General features: G+C 48.7%; 1 protein-coding gene across 10 annotated transcripts in view; it reads left to right on the plus strand.

The window, feature by feature from the left end:
• Dnm2 (dynamin 2) overlaps window positions 1-13,589 on the plus strand; it is a 91,339-nt gene that overhangs the window by 62,117 nt on the left and 15,633 nt on the right. For 3 of the 10 annotated variants that reach the window (XM_013346249.2, XM_005346901.2, XM_005346902.2), the window contains exons 10-14: window positions 221-359; window positions 1,183-1,269; window positions 6,382-6,452; window positions 10,346-10,397; window positions 11,278-11,289. In XM_013346249.2, coding sequence (XP_013201703.1) covers window positions 221-359; window positions 1,183-1,269; window positions 6,382-6,452; window positions 10,346-10,397; window positions 11,278-11,289 — 361 coding nt within the window. The remainder of the gene's footprint in view (window positions 1-220; window positions 360-1,182; window positions 1,270-6,381; window positions 6,453-10,345; window positions 10,398-11,277; window positions 11,290-13,589) is intronic. The other 7 variants (XM_005346907.2, XM_005346900.2, XM_005346903.2 and 4 more) reach the window with 3 other exon arrangements.

A 13,589-nucleotide genomic window follows, 5' to 3' on the forward strand; every position in this document is an offset into this window, starting at 1 on the left:
GCAGCTTCCAAGACATACATGGGTGTAGGCTTTTCCAATGTTGTCCTCTGTTTTTCACATATGTGTGATGTGGAATGGTCTCTCTCTCTCTCTCTCTCTCTCTCTCTCTCTCTCTCTCTCTCTCCCCCCATCTCTTGTCCTGTGTGTGCATTTGTGCGTGTGGCCTGCACTACCCCTGGGTGTCTCTCAACCTCGTCCCGCCCTTCTCCACATGACCCAGGACGGGGCTCTTCACCCCCGACATGGCCTTTGAAGCCATCGTGAAAAAACAGCTTGTAAAACTCAAAGAGCCAAGTTTGAAGTGTGTTGACCTGGTGGTGTCGGAGCTAGCCACGGTCATTAAAAAGTGTGCTGAGAAGGTAACAGGCCTTGCTCCTCCTGTCCCTCATCAGTTCCCACCTCACCATTTCTTCACTGGCATCAGCCCTGAGCATCTGGACAGTCCTGCTGGAGGGAACCCCTGCTAAGCACACTTGTCACCATCCCCACCTTTTCAGTTCTGGGGTCCAGTTACCTTTGGCATGTCCAAGCACAGTCCCATTTGTGAAGCAGTTCCTATTCCTAGGTCCCACCCCCTTGCCCTAATATGAGCACCTGCATGTTCCTGCCTTATGGTGCATTAGCAGCATCTCTCACCAACTGGGGAAGATGTAGCTTCCTCACACGCGTGGCTCAGATCATTCACTATCCCAGAAGGGGGTTTGAAGGTTGCCCATATGGGTGCCAAATTCATAGTGATCAGGAGACAGTTTCCAGCAAAGGGTTCCCTGAGCTCGATGGCCCAGATGCTGTCTCTGTTATCCTGGAGCAGGGCACCATGCTCATTTGAATGCTCAGTGAAGGCCATTAGTTTGTCCTGCCTGCACTTAATGCTGGGCGGGAGGGGGATGTCTGGCACCTCTGGGTGACAAAAGCATGTCACTCATTTCTCTGCCACTTTTCACCCGTTTGCTGACTTTGCAAAGCGGCTCTCAGCATGCACTGCCACCCTCTCCCCTTTTTCACTCCACTTGCCCCTGACTGGCCTGCCCTTGTCTCTCAGCTGAGAAGCTGGGAAACAAGAGCAAAGCGGGGACCTGGTGGCCCCTCATTTCTTTCCCTGTTTATCCTTGTACTCGGTTTGTTTCTCTCTGGCCTGGCCATGGAGACCTTGCCAGCTCAGCCCTTCCACTTGTCCCTCAGCTCAGTTCCTACCCCCGGTTGCGAGAGGAGACAGAGCGAATTGTCACCACCTATATCAGGGAGCGAGAGGGGAGAACCAAGGACCAGGTAATGTACCAATTTACTCTTTCCTTTTCCTCATCTGTTCACGTGTTGGAAAATTGAGAGTATAGTTCTGTGAGGTTTTTTTATTATAATTATTCATTTCAAATGAGTTTTCCACAGCATGCATGTGGAGGCCAGAGGACATCTCCAAGAAGTTGGGCTCCTTCTTTCTTTATGTAGAAGTTGTCAAATGTAGGTCACCAGACTTACAAGGCAAGCCTCTTCACTTGCTGAACCATCTTACCAGCCCCAAAGATGCATTCCAAGGCTAGATCATGACTCTGTTGGTGTAGCACTTGCCTAGCACCCTGTAAGCAGGTTGTGATTGTACACTGTTGTCATCCTACCACAAGGGAGCTGGAGGCAGGAGGATCAGAAACTCACACTGAGTTCAAGCCCACCAGTCTGGGCTGCACGAGATTTTGTGTCCCACACTCCCACCTAAAAAAGATTCATCAGAGGGGGAGGGAAATGGGAGGCGGTGGTGAGGAGGAGGCAGAAATCTTTAATAAATAAATTAATTAATAAAAAAAATTCATCAGTCTCCACCATCCCATGCCCAGCCTGTATCCTGGCCGCCCCATCACATACTGAGCCGTCTCCCACCGTGATTGTTCATGTCTTTGTCCAGCTACAGATTAGATTGCTCTGTGATGTGACTAAATCTTTGTTCATTTTTTTAAAGACCAAGGTGGTTTCTTGTTTGCCAGGGTCTTTTCCCACAGTGCTTTGGCGAGATACCATGGGACTCTGATTTCCAACTCTGATCCAATGTGTAGGGTCCATGTGTTGTCTGTGGTGGCCATGGTTGACTTTCTCCATTGTTGGGGGTATTTTCTCTGGTGAATATACTACACACTTTTAGGGCTTCCCTTGACTGCCAGAAGATGACTAGAACTCTCTGGAGGAAAGTGGACCTGCAGGCTTGCTGCCCCTCTGCAGCAGAATCTCTGCTGTCCCTTTCCATACCCTGGGCTGTCATTAATCCTTCAGGTGCAGGGCTGGAGAGATGCCTCAGTGGTTACATGGTCAGACGGACCCAGATTTTGTTCCCAGCACCCACATGTTGGCTCAAAACCATCAATGACTCCAGTTCCAGAGGTCTAATACCTACTTCTGATGTAGCAAGCCCCAGGCATGCACTTGGTGAACAGACAGACAATACATGCTGGTCTCATGCATATAAATATAATTATGGGGCCTCGTTACAGGTGCTTAAACTAGTACAGGTATCCATATTGTGTCTGCTTATTACTCTGGTAAGATTGTCCCTGCAGCACCTTCACCATTGATCCAAAGAATTGTCCTTAAATCTTCATTTAGCACGGGGGCTCTTAGATTAGCTTCTGTGGCCTGGGAGATGTGGGTTTAGTGCAGATACCCGTCGTTACAGTAGAGAGTCTGAAGCAGGACAGTCAAGAGTTCAGGCTGGACAGTCTACATTACACAGTGAAACCACAGTGAAAACGTCCTGAAACAACACAAGGGCAACCCATCCAGCATTCACAAAACCCTGGGCTGTAAGCGGGTTTTCTGTCCTCCTCCAGCTCCTAATCACAGCATGAAGACTTATTCATTATGAAAGCTCGGCTTAATAATTTAATAATTTATCTTAGGCTTAAATTAATCCATTTCTATTCATTTACTTTCTACCTCATATTACTGTATTACTTTTACTCTGTACTGCCCATGCTGCTGTCCTGTCTCTGGCTCGCGAGTCTTCCCATCTCTGCCCTTCTTCCCAGCGTCATCTCTGGGAAAATCCTGCCTAGCTATTGGCAGCTTTTTATTAAACCAATCCAAGTGACATATCTTCATGGCATACAAAAAGATTATTCCACAACCCATCCCCAGCACCTCATGAATCACCTCACAGCACCACATGACGGTGCATGTGAGATTGCTCAGGAGGTAGAGGCAGGAGAATCAGGAATTGAAGGTCTTTCTTTTCTACATGGTGAGTTAGAGGCCATCTTGGGCTCCATGAGACCCTGTCTCCAAAGAAAACAAGCAGAAAGTCAAAATAATACACCACCAGAAAGCATGAGCACTTCTAGGCTGCTGCCGTCTGTCCAGTGCACACAGCCCTGGTATCCCTCTGTGGACACTGAGCTGTGCAATGACAACATGCAGGCCTTATAGAGCCAGCTCCAAGGACTCTGTGCACAACACTCAGCCCTCCCCAACAGCCTCTCAGCTCTGTGTATTTTTTCTTGCTTATCAGTGAGGACCTAGAGGTAACCTTTGGGGGAACTAGAGTCTCTCTCCCCAGACAGCCTGGCTGTTCTTAATAGAGACTAGGGTGGAACGCTGCCTGAGCCAGTGATGTCTATGGAGCAACCTCAGCCTGTGCAAACTAGGACCAGGAGCATCCCACACACAGGGCTGAAATGGGTTTGGCAGTGGACTTTCTGAAGATTTGAGAATGCAGCCTTCCCAGGGGTGGGTGGGTGCACGTACACAAGCAGGGGCTCCTGCAAGTGTGATTGGGTTCTTAGTACGTATGTTGCTGGGGTCTATCCTCATGCCAGGCAAGTGCTCTACGTACCACTGAACCATAGCCCCAGTCCATCTTTTTTTTTTTTTTTTGATGGGAATGAATATTTTGTCTACGTGTTAAGTGTACCACATGCCTGCCAGGTGCCTGTGGAGGCTAGAAGAGGGCATCATATCTCCTGGAACTGGAGTTATAGACAATTGTGAGCCACCTTGTGGGTGTTGGGAATTGAACCTGGGTCCTCTAGAGGAGCAGCAAATGCTTGTATCCACTCAGCATCCCCCAGCTCCCAGCCTTACCTTTAACTTTATGTGAGTGTGTTGAAAACAGAGCTACGTGTGAGCCAGATGTGCTGACGCACATTTTTTAATCCCAGCACTTGGGAGGCAGAGGCAGGTGGCTCTCTGAATCTCTGAGTTCAAGGACAGCCTGGTCTACAGAGTGAGTTCTTGGACAGCCACAGCTATTCAGGGAAACCTTGTCTCAAAAAACAAAAAAGAGCCGGGCGATGGTGGCGCACGCCTTTAATCCCAGCACTCGGGAGGCAGAGGCAGGTGGATCTCTGTGAGTTCGAGGCCAGCTTGGTCTACAAGAGCTAGTTCCAGGACAGGAACCAAAAAGCTACGGAGAAACCTTGTCTCAAAAATCCAAAAAAAAAAAAGAGAGAGAGAGAGAGAAAGGAGGGAGGGAGGAAGGGAGGAAGGGAGGGAGGAAAAGGAAAGGGAAGGAAAGAAAAAAGGAAAGAAAGAAAGAAAAGCAAAGAAAGAAAAGCAAAGAAAAGAAAACAGAGTAACGCATTACCCTGGCTGGCTTAAATTCAGAATGTTTGGTTTTTGCCAAAGACCTGCTTTGGGTGGGAGTTGAAGGCCCAGAGGAGATGTATGGAGTAGGTAGGTGATGGTGGGGGCTGACACAGGATGGACATGGCCTAAGGATGAATTGAGATGGCTATCAACAGCATTTCCCCAACATGGAGGGGAAAAAGCACAGTATTATATACCCTATGGGGGCATGTGAGCTGAGGTGTGGCTTGAGATCTGGGATTAAGAAATCTAGCATTGGAGCTGGAGAGATGGCTCAGTGGTTAAGAGCATTGCCTGCTCTTCCAAAGGTTCTGAGTTCAATTCCCAGCAACCACATGGTGGCTCACAACCATCTGTAATGAGGTCTGGCGCCCTCTTCTGGTCCGTAGGCATACAGACAGAACATTGTATACTAAATAAATAAATATTGAAAAAAAAGAAATCTAGCATTGACATTGGCACCAGTCACATGTTAATGAAAGGGTCGTATGTTCCTTTTGCCAGAGATAAAGAAAATCACTGCTTTAGGAAGCAGAAACACTGCTTCCCACAATGGAGACACTTATCCAAATGACTGACCTTGGGAAAAGGACTTCTTCTGGGGACCAGACACTGTTCTACAATTTTTTAATCTTACTATGTAGGCTTGCTCCCCTCATAATGCTCCCAAAAGGGACGATCCTGCTATCTTCCTCTTTTCCCATCATACCATGCCATCCTGAGTTCTCTATACTTACTAACTGAACTCTTGCTCTTCATGGGCTCTGGATCTGGACTGTAGGCATTTTATCCCTGGGATCAGCTTTGTCTGGTAAATCTCTAACATTGCTGTTCTTGGTGAAATTAATTAGAAGGGCACAATGGAATTCTTGGTAAGTATTACTTTGTTTATAGAGAGGTTACCATTGTACATATTTTTATCCTTTCCTAAAGCCTGCACAAAATTTCCTAAAGGGAAATGCATTAATATTGAGAATCATTGAAAATGAAAGTAGAGCCACGTGGTAGTGGTGCACACATTTAATGGGAGACAGGTAGGAGGATCTCTGTGAGGTCAAGGCCAGCCTGGTCTACAAAAGCTATTTTCAGGACAGCTAGGACTGTCCCACAAGAGAAACCCTCTCTCAAAACACCCCCCCAAAAAGAAAGTGAAAGTAAAAGATGCGGAGAAGGGTGGTCTGCAATGTGGAAATTCTGGAACTTTGCCCAGCAGCAGTGGTCACCGTGCAGTCCACGCCATTTCTTGTTCAATATAATATATACACATTGCCATGAAGGTGTGCTGCAAGCAAGCATGTGCTTTTCCATTTGAAAGTAGCACTGATGAGATCAAAGGCGAGTCTGAAGTCGTAGTGCATTGTGATTGGAAGCTGGTAGAGTGCTCGTCTAGCATATGTGTAGGGAAAGTCCTGACTCCAATCCCAGCAATACCAATAGAAAAGAAAAAGAAAGAAGAAAATGAACCCAATCCACTTCCATAATTTAGTAACATTAGGCCCCAGTCTGGGGCCAAAGGTAGATACCAGTTCTTGTGATCAGACTGTACCCATGACTACCACATTGGGCTACCAGATACTGTCCCCTTAGCCCAGTCTTCCTGTGGGGCTCTTCCCACCCTTGTCCTGGTGATCCAGCCTTCCTACTGAGCTCCTGCCTAGGAGGGCTGTGGGAATGCAGCAAGTGTGTCTGCTGCCCTCTGCTGGTGTGTGCGTGCTTGCACGTGTGCATTTGTGTGTGTGTGTGTGCGCGCGTGTGTGTGCTGCCTTCCTTGCTGTTCTGTACTCTATACTCACAACCACCGCTGCTTCCCTCTAGATTCTTCTTCTGATTGACATTGAGCAGTCCTACATCAACACGAACCATGAAGACTTCATTGGATTTGCCAAGTATGTACTTACACAGCCAGTGACACAGGGGCGGCACCAGAGTGTCTGTCCAGCTGGTGGGAATGCTGGGCGAAGTGCAGAGTCATTTGAGAGTGTCTTAAAACTTTTGGTGGCTAATCATGACTTTGTCACAGTGTCTTCACCCAGCAGTCTACCTGTGGATATCTCAGGGTCAACGTGGGGGTTCTGTGCTCATTCTTAGGGAAGGGGGCATCCAGCCAGGTTCACACCCCTGCAAGACTTCTCAGAACCTTTCATTGGCCAATACACACCTGACTCCTGACCTTTCCATATTCAGAGCACCTCACACACTCTGCTTTCCACATATGTACTGTAGATTTAAAACCAGAACCTTGGGCTGGGAATTTGTCTCCATTGTTAGCACACTTGCCTAGCATGCACACGGCCATGGGATAGACCACATAATCAGGCATGGTATCTGGCGTATTGACCCTGGGTCAGCCATTACCACTGGACCAGCTGGCAGACTTGAGTGCCACTGGGGGTGTTCTGGTGGGTCATGCGGCTTCTCTTCCCTGTGGTTAATAAGACACCAGCACACAGCAAAGACCATCTCGCTTGTGTCTGTCTGTGCGACTGGTGTACTTTCACTCCAGGCCCAGCCAGGTCTTCCTGCCTGCCCACAGGAATTTCCTGTGCAGACACAGACAAGGACAGTATGTTCAGGACTCCTGGAAGTCCAGAGGGTCTTCCTGTGGGGGGGCTGTGGGGCCTGACTTTAGGGTTCTGGAGACCTCTTGACAGGGAGAGCCTTCTAGGTTGGTGCTCCAGGCAGAGTTGATGAAACATCTGTTGTGGGCCGGGCACAGGGCAGCTGAGTGAAGTGAGTGAAGGAATGACATATAGCCCAGGGCCCTAGCTGGGCCATTTCTTCCCTGGTGTGGGTTGCACCATGTGCTGGGGGTGCAGCCTCTTTAAATCTTGTTCTCCCAGCTGTGCATGGACAGCAAGTGCCCCACTGATTGGTTGCTGCCGGTTTCCTCACCTCAATGTCTCTGCTTCTCACACTTCATCCACAGTTCCTTCTCACAATTTCTCCTGTTTTTCCTTTGACCTCTTCACTTCTTTCTCTGGATTCCGGGGCCTTCCCACTTACCCAGCTGTTACTATACTGAGGAGCTGGTCACAGGGTGGGTATTGCCTGCTGTGTGCCTTTTTCCCTGGTGTGTGACCTGGGGTGCACTCCCTGGGAGGCCTCAAGCTTGTTGGGGATGTTCCAGGAGCCCCTGGATTACAGCAGAGCCACTCTTTGAGACAGGGCCCCACCCAGGTCTGTGAAGAGAACAGTGGGTAAGACCCCAAAGTGGCTGTCCCTATAGGGCACACAGATTAGGGAGTGAGTGGGTAGTTGAGGATAGTAACAAAAAGCATGAGGGACCTGGAGAGACCCTTCCGAGGAAGTAGGCTGAGGAGAAGAATTTAGATTACTTGCCATGGTACCCGAAGTCTCTGATTAGGGCCAGGGAAAGGTGTCACTGTCTTTGCTGCTGTTTAAAGGAGCCACAATACAATTCAGATACGTTACATCAGGGTCCTTGTCATCACACAGTCTTGCTGTGAGTGATGGCTTACTTACTCCTTTGTGTGAGATGTCCCACCTCCTTCCTTTGTTTCATGTCCTAGACCCCAGAAGAAAAGCCCTGAGGGCTGCTAACGTGACCTGCTTGGTAGAGCACTTGCTTAGCATACAGCCAGTCCAGCACCAGATCAAAGGGACATGATAGCACACACCTATCATCCCACCCAAGAGACAGGGTGATCAGCTCAGAGTCACCTTTGCTATATATCTGAGTTAGAAGCCAGCCAGGACCATAAGAGACCTTTCTTTAAAAATAAAAAAAATAAAAAAAATAGGGCCAATAAGATGGCTTAGCAGATAAAAGTGCGTGGTGTACAAACATGTGACTAGTTAGAGCTCCACATTCACAATGGCGTGTCTCCCAAAAAAATTAAGAAAAGTTTTAAAATAAAACAAGTCCTGGGGTGATAGTGTTAGGATGAGCACTGGGTGGGATTCTACATCAGTTCTTAGTTTTCCAGTCCTTAACAATCTAGAATAAGGAGCCCATCTCCTCCAAATGCACTCACCCTGTCCAGCAGCTGCCTGAAAACTTTGTTGTGGGTTCCAGGCTCCGAGTGTAGGCCACCTGACCTCATTAGGTAACCCTGGCTAGTTTCAGATTCGTGCTCTGCCCACCTTAGCTTCCCACTTGCTGGGGTTGCTAGCCTGCACTCCCTTAACTGCCACTTGAGACTCAGCTGGCCTGCACTGTAGGCAGTCTCAGAGCAGCCAGCGGGGAGTGAAGCAAGCTGTGTTGCTGTTGGTATCTTCTGCAGTCTTACAACTAAAGCTGTAAGATGAGGCTGGAGACAGGGCACAGTGGTCAAGAGCACTGGCTGCTTCTACAGAGGACCTGGGCTCTTCCCAGAGCCCACTTCAGGTAGCTCACAACCACCTGCAACCTCAGCTCCAGGGGATCCAATCAATGCCTCTGGCTTCTGCCTCCAGGGGCACCTGCACATATGTGGTACACACACACATCTTTTTTTGTTTGGGGGAGTTATTTTTGTTGTTGTTTGTTTTTCAAGACAGTGTTTTTCTGTGTAACAGTCCTGGAACTCACTCTGTAGACCAGGCAGGCTATCCTTGAACTCACAGAGAACCACCAGTCTCTGCCTCCTGAGTGCTGGGATTAAAGGTGTGTGCCATCTCTGTCCAGGATCTTTATTCTTTTTCTTTCTTTCTTTCTTTGTTTTTTTTTGTTTGTTTTTTGTTTTTTTGTATGTTTGTTTTGGGTTTTTTTTTTTGTTTTTTTGAGAAAATACAACAGAGAAGTGACAGGACACAGTTGTTCTCAGGTGGTTATACAATGTTAGAGCAGTGCATAAATGAAAGCCAGTGTGGAGAGGGAACTAGAATTGCCTGCCTAGAGGGACCGGGTGTAGAGTGCTTACCTGACATACACAAAGACCTGTGCTCCATCCCCGGCCCCTCATAAACAGGTATAGAGGCACTAGATTGGTAAAGGCAAGAGGATCAGGAGTCAAGGTCATCCTAGGCTACGTGTGGGGTTTGAGGCCAGCCTGGGCTACTCGAGGCCCTATCTCAAGACAGATCATAAGCCTGATAGTGCACAGTCCCAGCACTTGAGAGGCTGAGGCAGGCAGATCTCAATCAGTTACTGGCCAACCTGGTCTACATAGTGAGATTCAGGACAGCCAGGGTTACTTAGTGAGACCCTGTAAGGGGGGGCGGAGGAAGAGAGAGGAAAAGGGAGCTAGAATTGCTGTGCATCCGTGAGGGAGAGCTCGCCCAGCATATATGAGGTCTTGCGTTTGGTCTGCTGTAATCCCCTTTAAAAAGTGAGGGTAGAGAGTGTGACTATTGATGAGAGAACATGCAGAGACCTCCTCCACGTCTCTGGCTTGAGTCAGGCCCTTCTAGCCAGCCTCTTTGGCCAGTGTGAACCCCAGAGTCAGGGTTTATCATGAGAGCCATTTCCAGACTGATGTAGACATGGGTGGGAAGAGAGCATGGTATGTTGTGCTCAGGTTCCCCTGGAGCCAGCTCCCTGTCCCATTTCCCCTGCGTCTTACACCTTCTCTTTGAAGCTTTAACTTCCCAGTGACTTGTGGGAAATAGCTGGTGCTTCTAGAGTGGCCGTGAGAAGGTTCTAGAAGCTAGGGTTAGGCAAATATATTATTCTTGTTTCATGTACTCTAGGTGTCCTCTGCATATAGGGGCCACGTCCTTGCCTCTAGCTTTAATGGGTCAGTGTGCTCCTAGGGAAAACACCCCAGCCTGGGCTACTGGGGTCTCTGTTTGCCTCCTCCCGCATCTCATCTGAACATGCCTTCTGTTTCTGTTACAGTGCCCAGCAGAGGAGCACGCAGCTGAACAAGAAGAGGGCCATACCCAATCAGGTAGCTCCCCTGCCTCAGCCGTCATTCCCTTCTGGGGATAGAAACACACTGAACCCTCATTATAGCACTTGATACGAGAACTGACACTTGAGTGGCCACTCACTCTGTCAGCCTCTGGCCCACACAGCTGTTAGGGCTATGGCTCCCACAGGGCTTAGAGACCAAATTCCAACACCCAGAGGCTTCATCTGACATCTAAGGTAAAAGTTAGAGTTGACCCTCAAAGTAGGAGAATGTGTAGCAATTACCCCGAGGAGTATGCAAGCAGATTGTGTTTCCTAACTCTTGGCCCCAGGAACGAATCAGGTAGGTAGACGCCATGGAACATGCCATAGGCAGCTCAGGAAGGATGGAGGTGGTTTGATCCATACCTGGAAACCCCCAAGTTTCCTTTATATCTTACCCCAGCTTCAGAGGCCTTGTATATTTATGAATGGCTTCATAAATACCAGTATTATATGTCTGGTTGGGCTTTTTCTGTCCAGTTTCTGCTACTGTCCCCCAACCCCCTTCCCATGTCAGGCTGGAGTGAGGGTGGGGTGCTGTGCTGTTGTATCTTGCACGATTTAGAGCGAGATTTGGGAGAAATATAACAATTGCATGATTTTGAATTTTCTTTTTTTTTTTTTGCGCTTGCCATAGATAGTACATATGTTGTTGCTTTTTTTGTTTTGAAGAAGATAATGAATTAAATATTAACACCATGAATATAATTAATAGCATGTCATTTTTTTTCTTTTGCTGTTTTTTGTTCCTCTGCTCTTCTTTCTCCTGTCATTGTGCTTTTTCCACTCTTTCTTTGTCCCTTCACGTCCTTTCCATCTCTCTTCTTCCTATTCTTTCTTGATTGACCCACAACCCTAACTTTACATTCTCAAAGGGGGAGATCTTGGTAAGTACCTGCTTAGTGTGGTAGCTAACTTAGAGAATCTAGTAGCAAAGGAGGTCCACCCTTCACCTTCGACTTAAACAACTAAAAAATGAACTAACCGGGGAGCCACATGTCACTGCTGTCACTGGACCTCTTGTCCTGGGTATCTTTTGCTCTCACAAAAATACTAACCAATTGCTTTCTGGGAGGCACACTTCTCTGGCTGGTTCCTACAGGTTCTCCTGGTGTCCATAGTTGAGAGATGGCAAATACGCAGTTCACATATAGCCTCCATCCCCCCTTAGCTTCCTAACCATGGAAGAGTTTGCTCAGATCCTGCTGGAATTCATTCTTGCCACTGCCCACCCTTATCCTTTCTGCCTTCTGTGCAGACATCACTGACTGACCAGAGCCTGTGTTATTACCACATGTGGAGATTTGCCCTTTCTATGCCTGTGGCAGACATGACTAAGTGATCCAACACTTCTTCCTGTGATTTTTCCTCCACAGTGAGCCTGGGGCAGACATTGCTAATCAGTCCTGGCATTCTTTCTTAATATGCATACCATCAACTCCCCCATTCTCTAGCTCTTGTGACTGATTGTTGTAATTTTTTAATTTCTCCATGTGCTATCCTACTCCTGTACCCATGACGGGCATAAATAATTAGATTACCTCTAGCCTACTGCCTCTGTGGCAGGTAGGATGATCCATGTGGATGTTCAGTTCCACTCTCCCCTGTTCTTATCCATTGCCTGGGACAGACATCACTAATTAATCCCAGCACGTTGTTGCTGTGCTTCTGGGCAGCTCCCATCAGTCAGTTGGTGCATACTGTATTTGCCATCTTAACTGTGGGTAACTTCTTCCCTTTGCACAAGGGCTGGGAGCTGGGGTGTCAGAAGGGTGCGAGGCCTAGCTCTGTTGAGAGCTGATTCTAGGTGGAGGTACTCCCTGCTAGCAGCTTGGCCCCTAGCCCTGGCAGGCCCCTTTCTCCAGAATATTCTCCTGCTGCTACCACTACCCTCTGCAAAGATATTCCTGGGGTTTGGAGCCTTTGTAAAGGTTGAGCCAATTCTGTGCCAGTGGTGAGTCCTTGATGGGCCTGGGTCCTGGCAAAAGCAGGCTGGGTCAAGGTTGAAGCCTGGGCCAGTGTTAGAGAAGAGGGGCCAGGGACTAGGTCATTCTCAGGCCATGAGTAAATCAGTCAAGTACTGCTTTTCCCCTCTAGCCCAGATAGCCATTGTTCCTACCTAATTCCATTCTTCTGGCCACAAAGCCATGTGCAGTCACAGGGCCATGGACCAGACTGGTCATAGCCTCTGGGTACCCAAGCCATACTTGGTCTCCCAGGTGATCTTCACCCAGGGAGGAAACCATCATGGCTCCTGCTGAGCTCACCTTGTTGTCCAAGCCACCAGGATGGGCCCTCTCTCTTCTGTGTGCCTGCATACCTATCATTGTGTACCCCAGAAATGGGAGCCTTAGTTGCTTCTCCTGTTGCCACACCTCTCCCCTGCTTCCTTATCATCCTAAAACCTCGGGTAGAACTATTATATTACCTGGGTTCCCAGTTTGCCTTGGAGATAAGGAGGCACAGCCTTCTCTGTTTCCTGGGGTCAATCTGTATCTACTCATAGGGCAGGGTTTTGTCTCAGACTGCACAGGGTGTTCCCACAGGCAGGGGGCTGGAAGGGAAGGGTGCCTTGGGACCTATTGTCAGCCCATGTGCCCTGAAGCCCAGTCAGCCCCTCTGACTGCTCTTACCCTTAGTGGAGGCAGCTGGGCCAGACCTCCAAGGGACGATGGCACACCTGTTGATGCAGGAGTACAGAGACCCTACCACGTGAGATTCTTGGGGTGCGGTGGCAGCTTGAGCCCAGTTTCTCTCCCTTGGTTGACATGTGGAGACTGAGGCTAAGCCCAGGGAGCTCTGGTCTAAGTGAAAGGGCCTCTACCATGCTGGCAGGACAGAACACAGCTGTAGGTCGCCAGCCTAGGTGGTCTGGGGTCAAGGGTTTTTGTGGAATGCTGAACCTCCAGAGCTGAGCCCAGGGCATTCTGGAATGAATCAGTATGAGGCAGTCACTCTGTTCCTAGCATGGACATCGAGCCCTCCCTGGGCCTCCAGGCAACTCTAGGAGTCTGAGGTCTCCTGACCTCCCAGGGAGAATGAGGGATGCCAAGTGGCAGCTTATGCTGTTCCCAACCCGAGAAGGGACTTCAGTGGTTTACAGGGGTCCCTGAAACTTTACTGACTGCTATAGCCTTCATGGTCTGCAACTTGGAGCCTGCATGTACCCACTGTAGCAGAGCAGGTG

The sequence above is a fragment of the Microtus ochrogaster genome, chromosome 5, assembly GCF_000317375.1.
Source record: "Microtus ochrogaster isolate Prairie Vole_2 chromosome 5, MicOch1.0, whole genome shotgun sequence".
In the NCBI taxonomy this organism is placed as follows: domain Eukaryota; kingdom Metazoa; phylum Chordata; class Mammalia; order Rodentia; family Cricetidae; genus Microtus; species Microtus ochrogaster.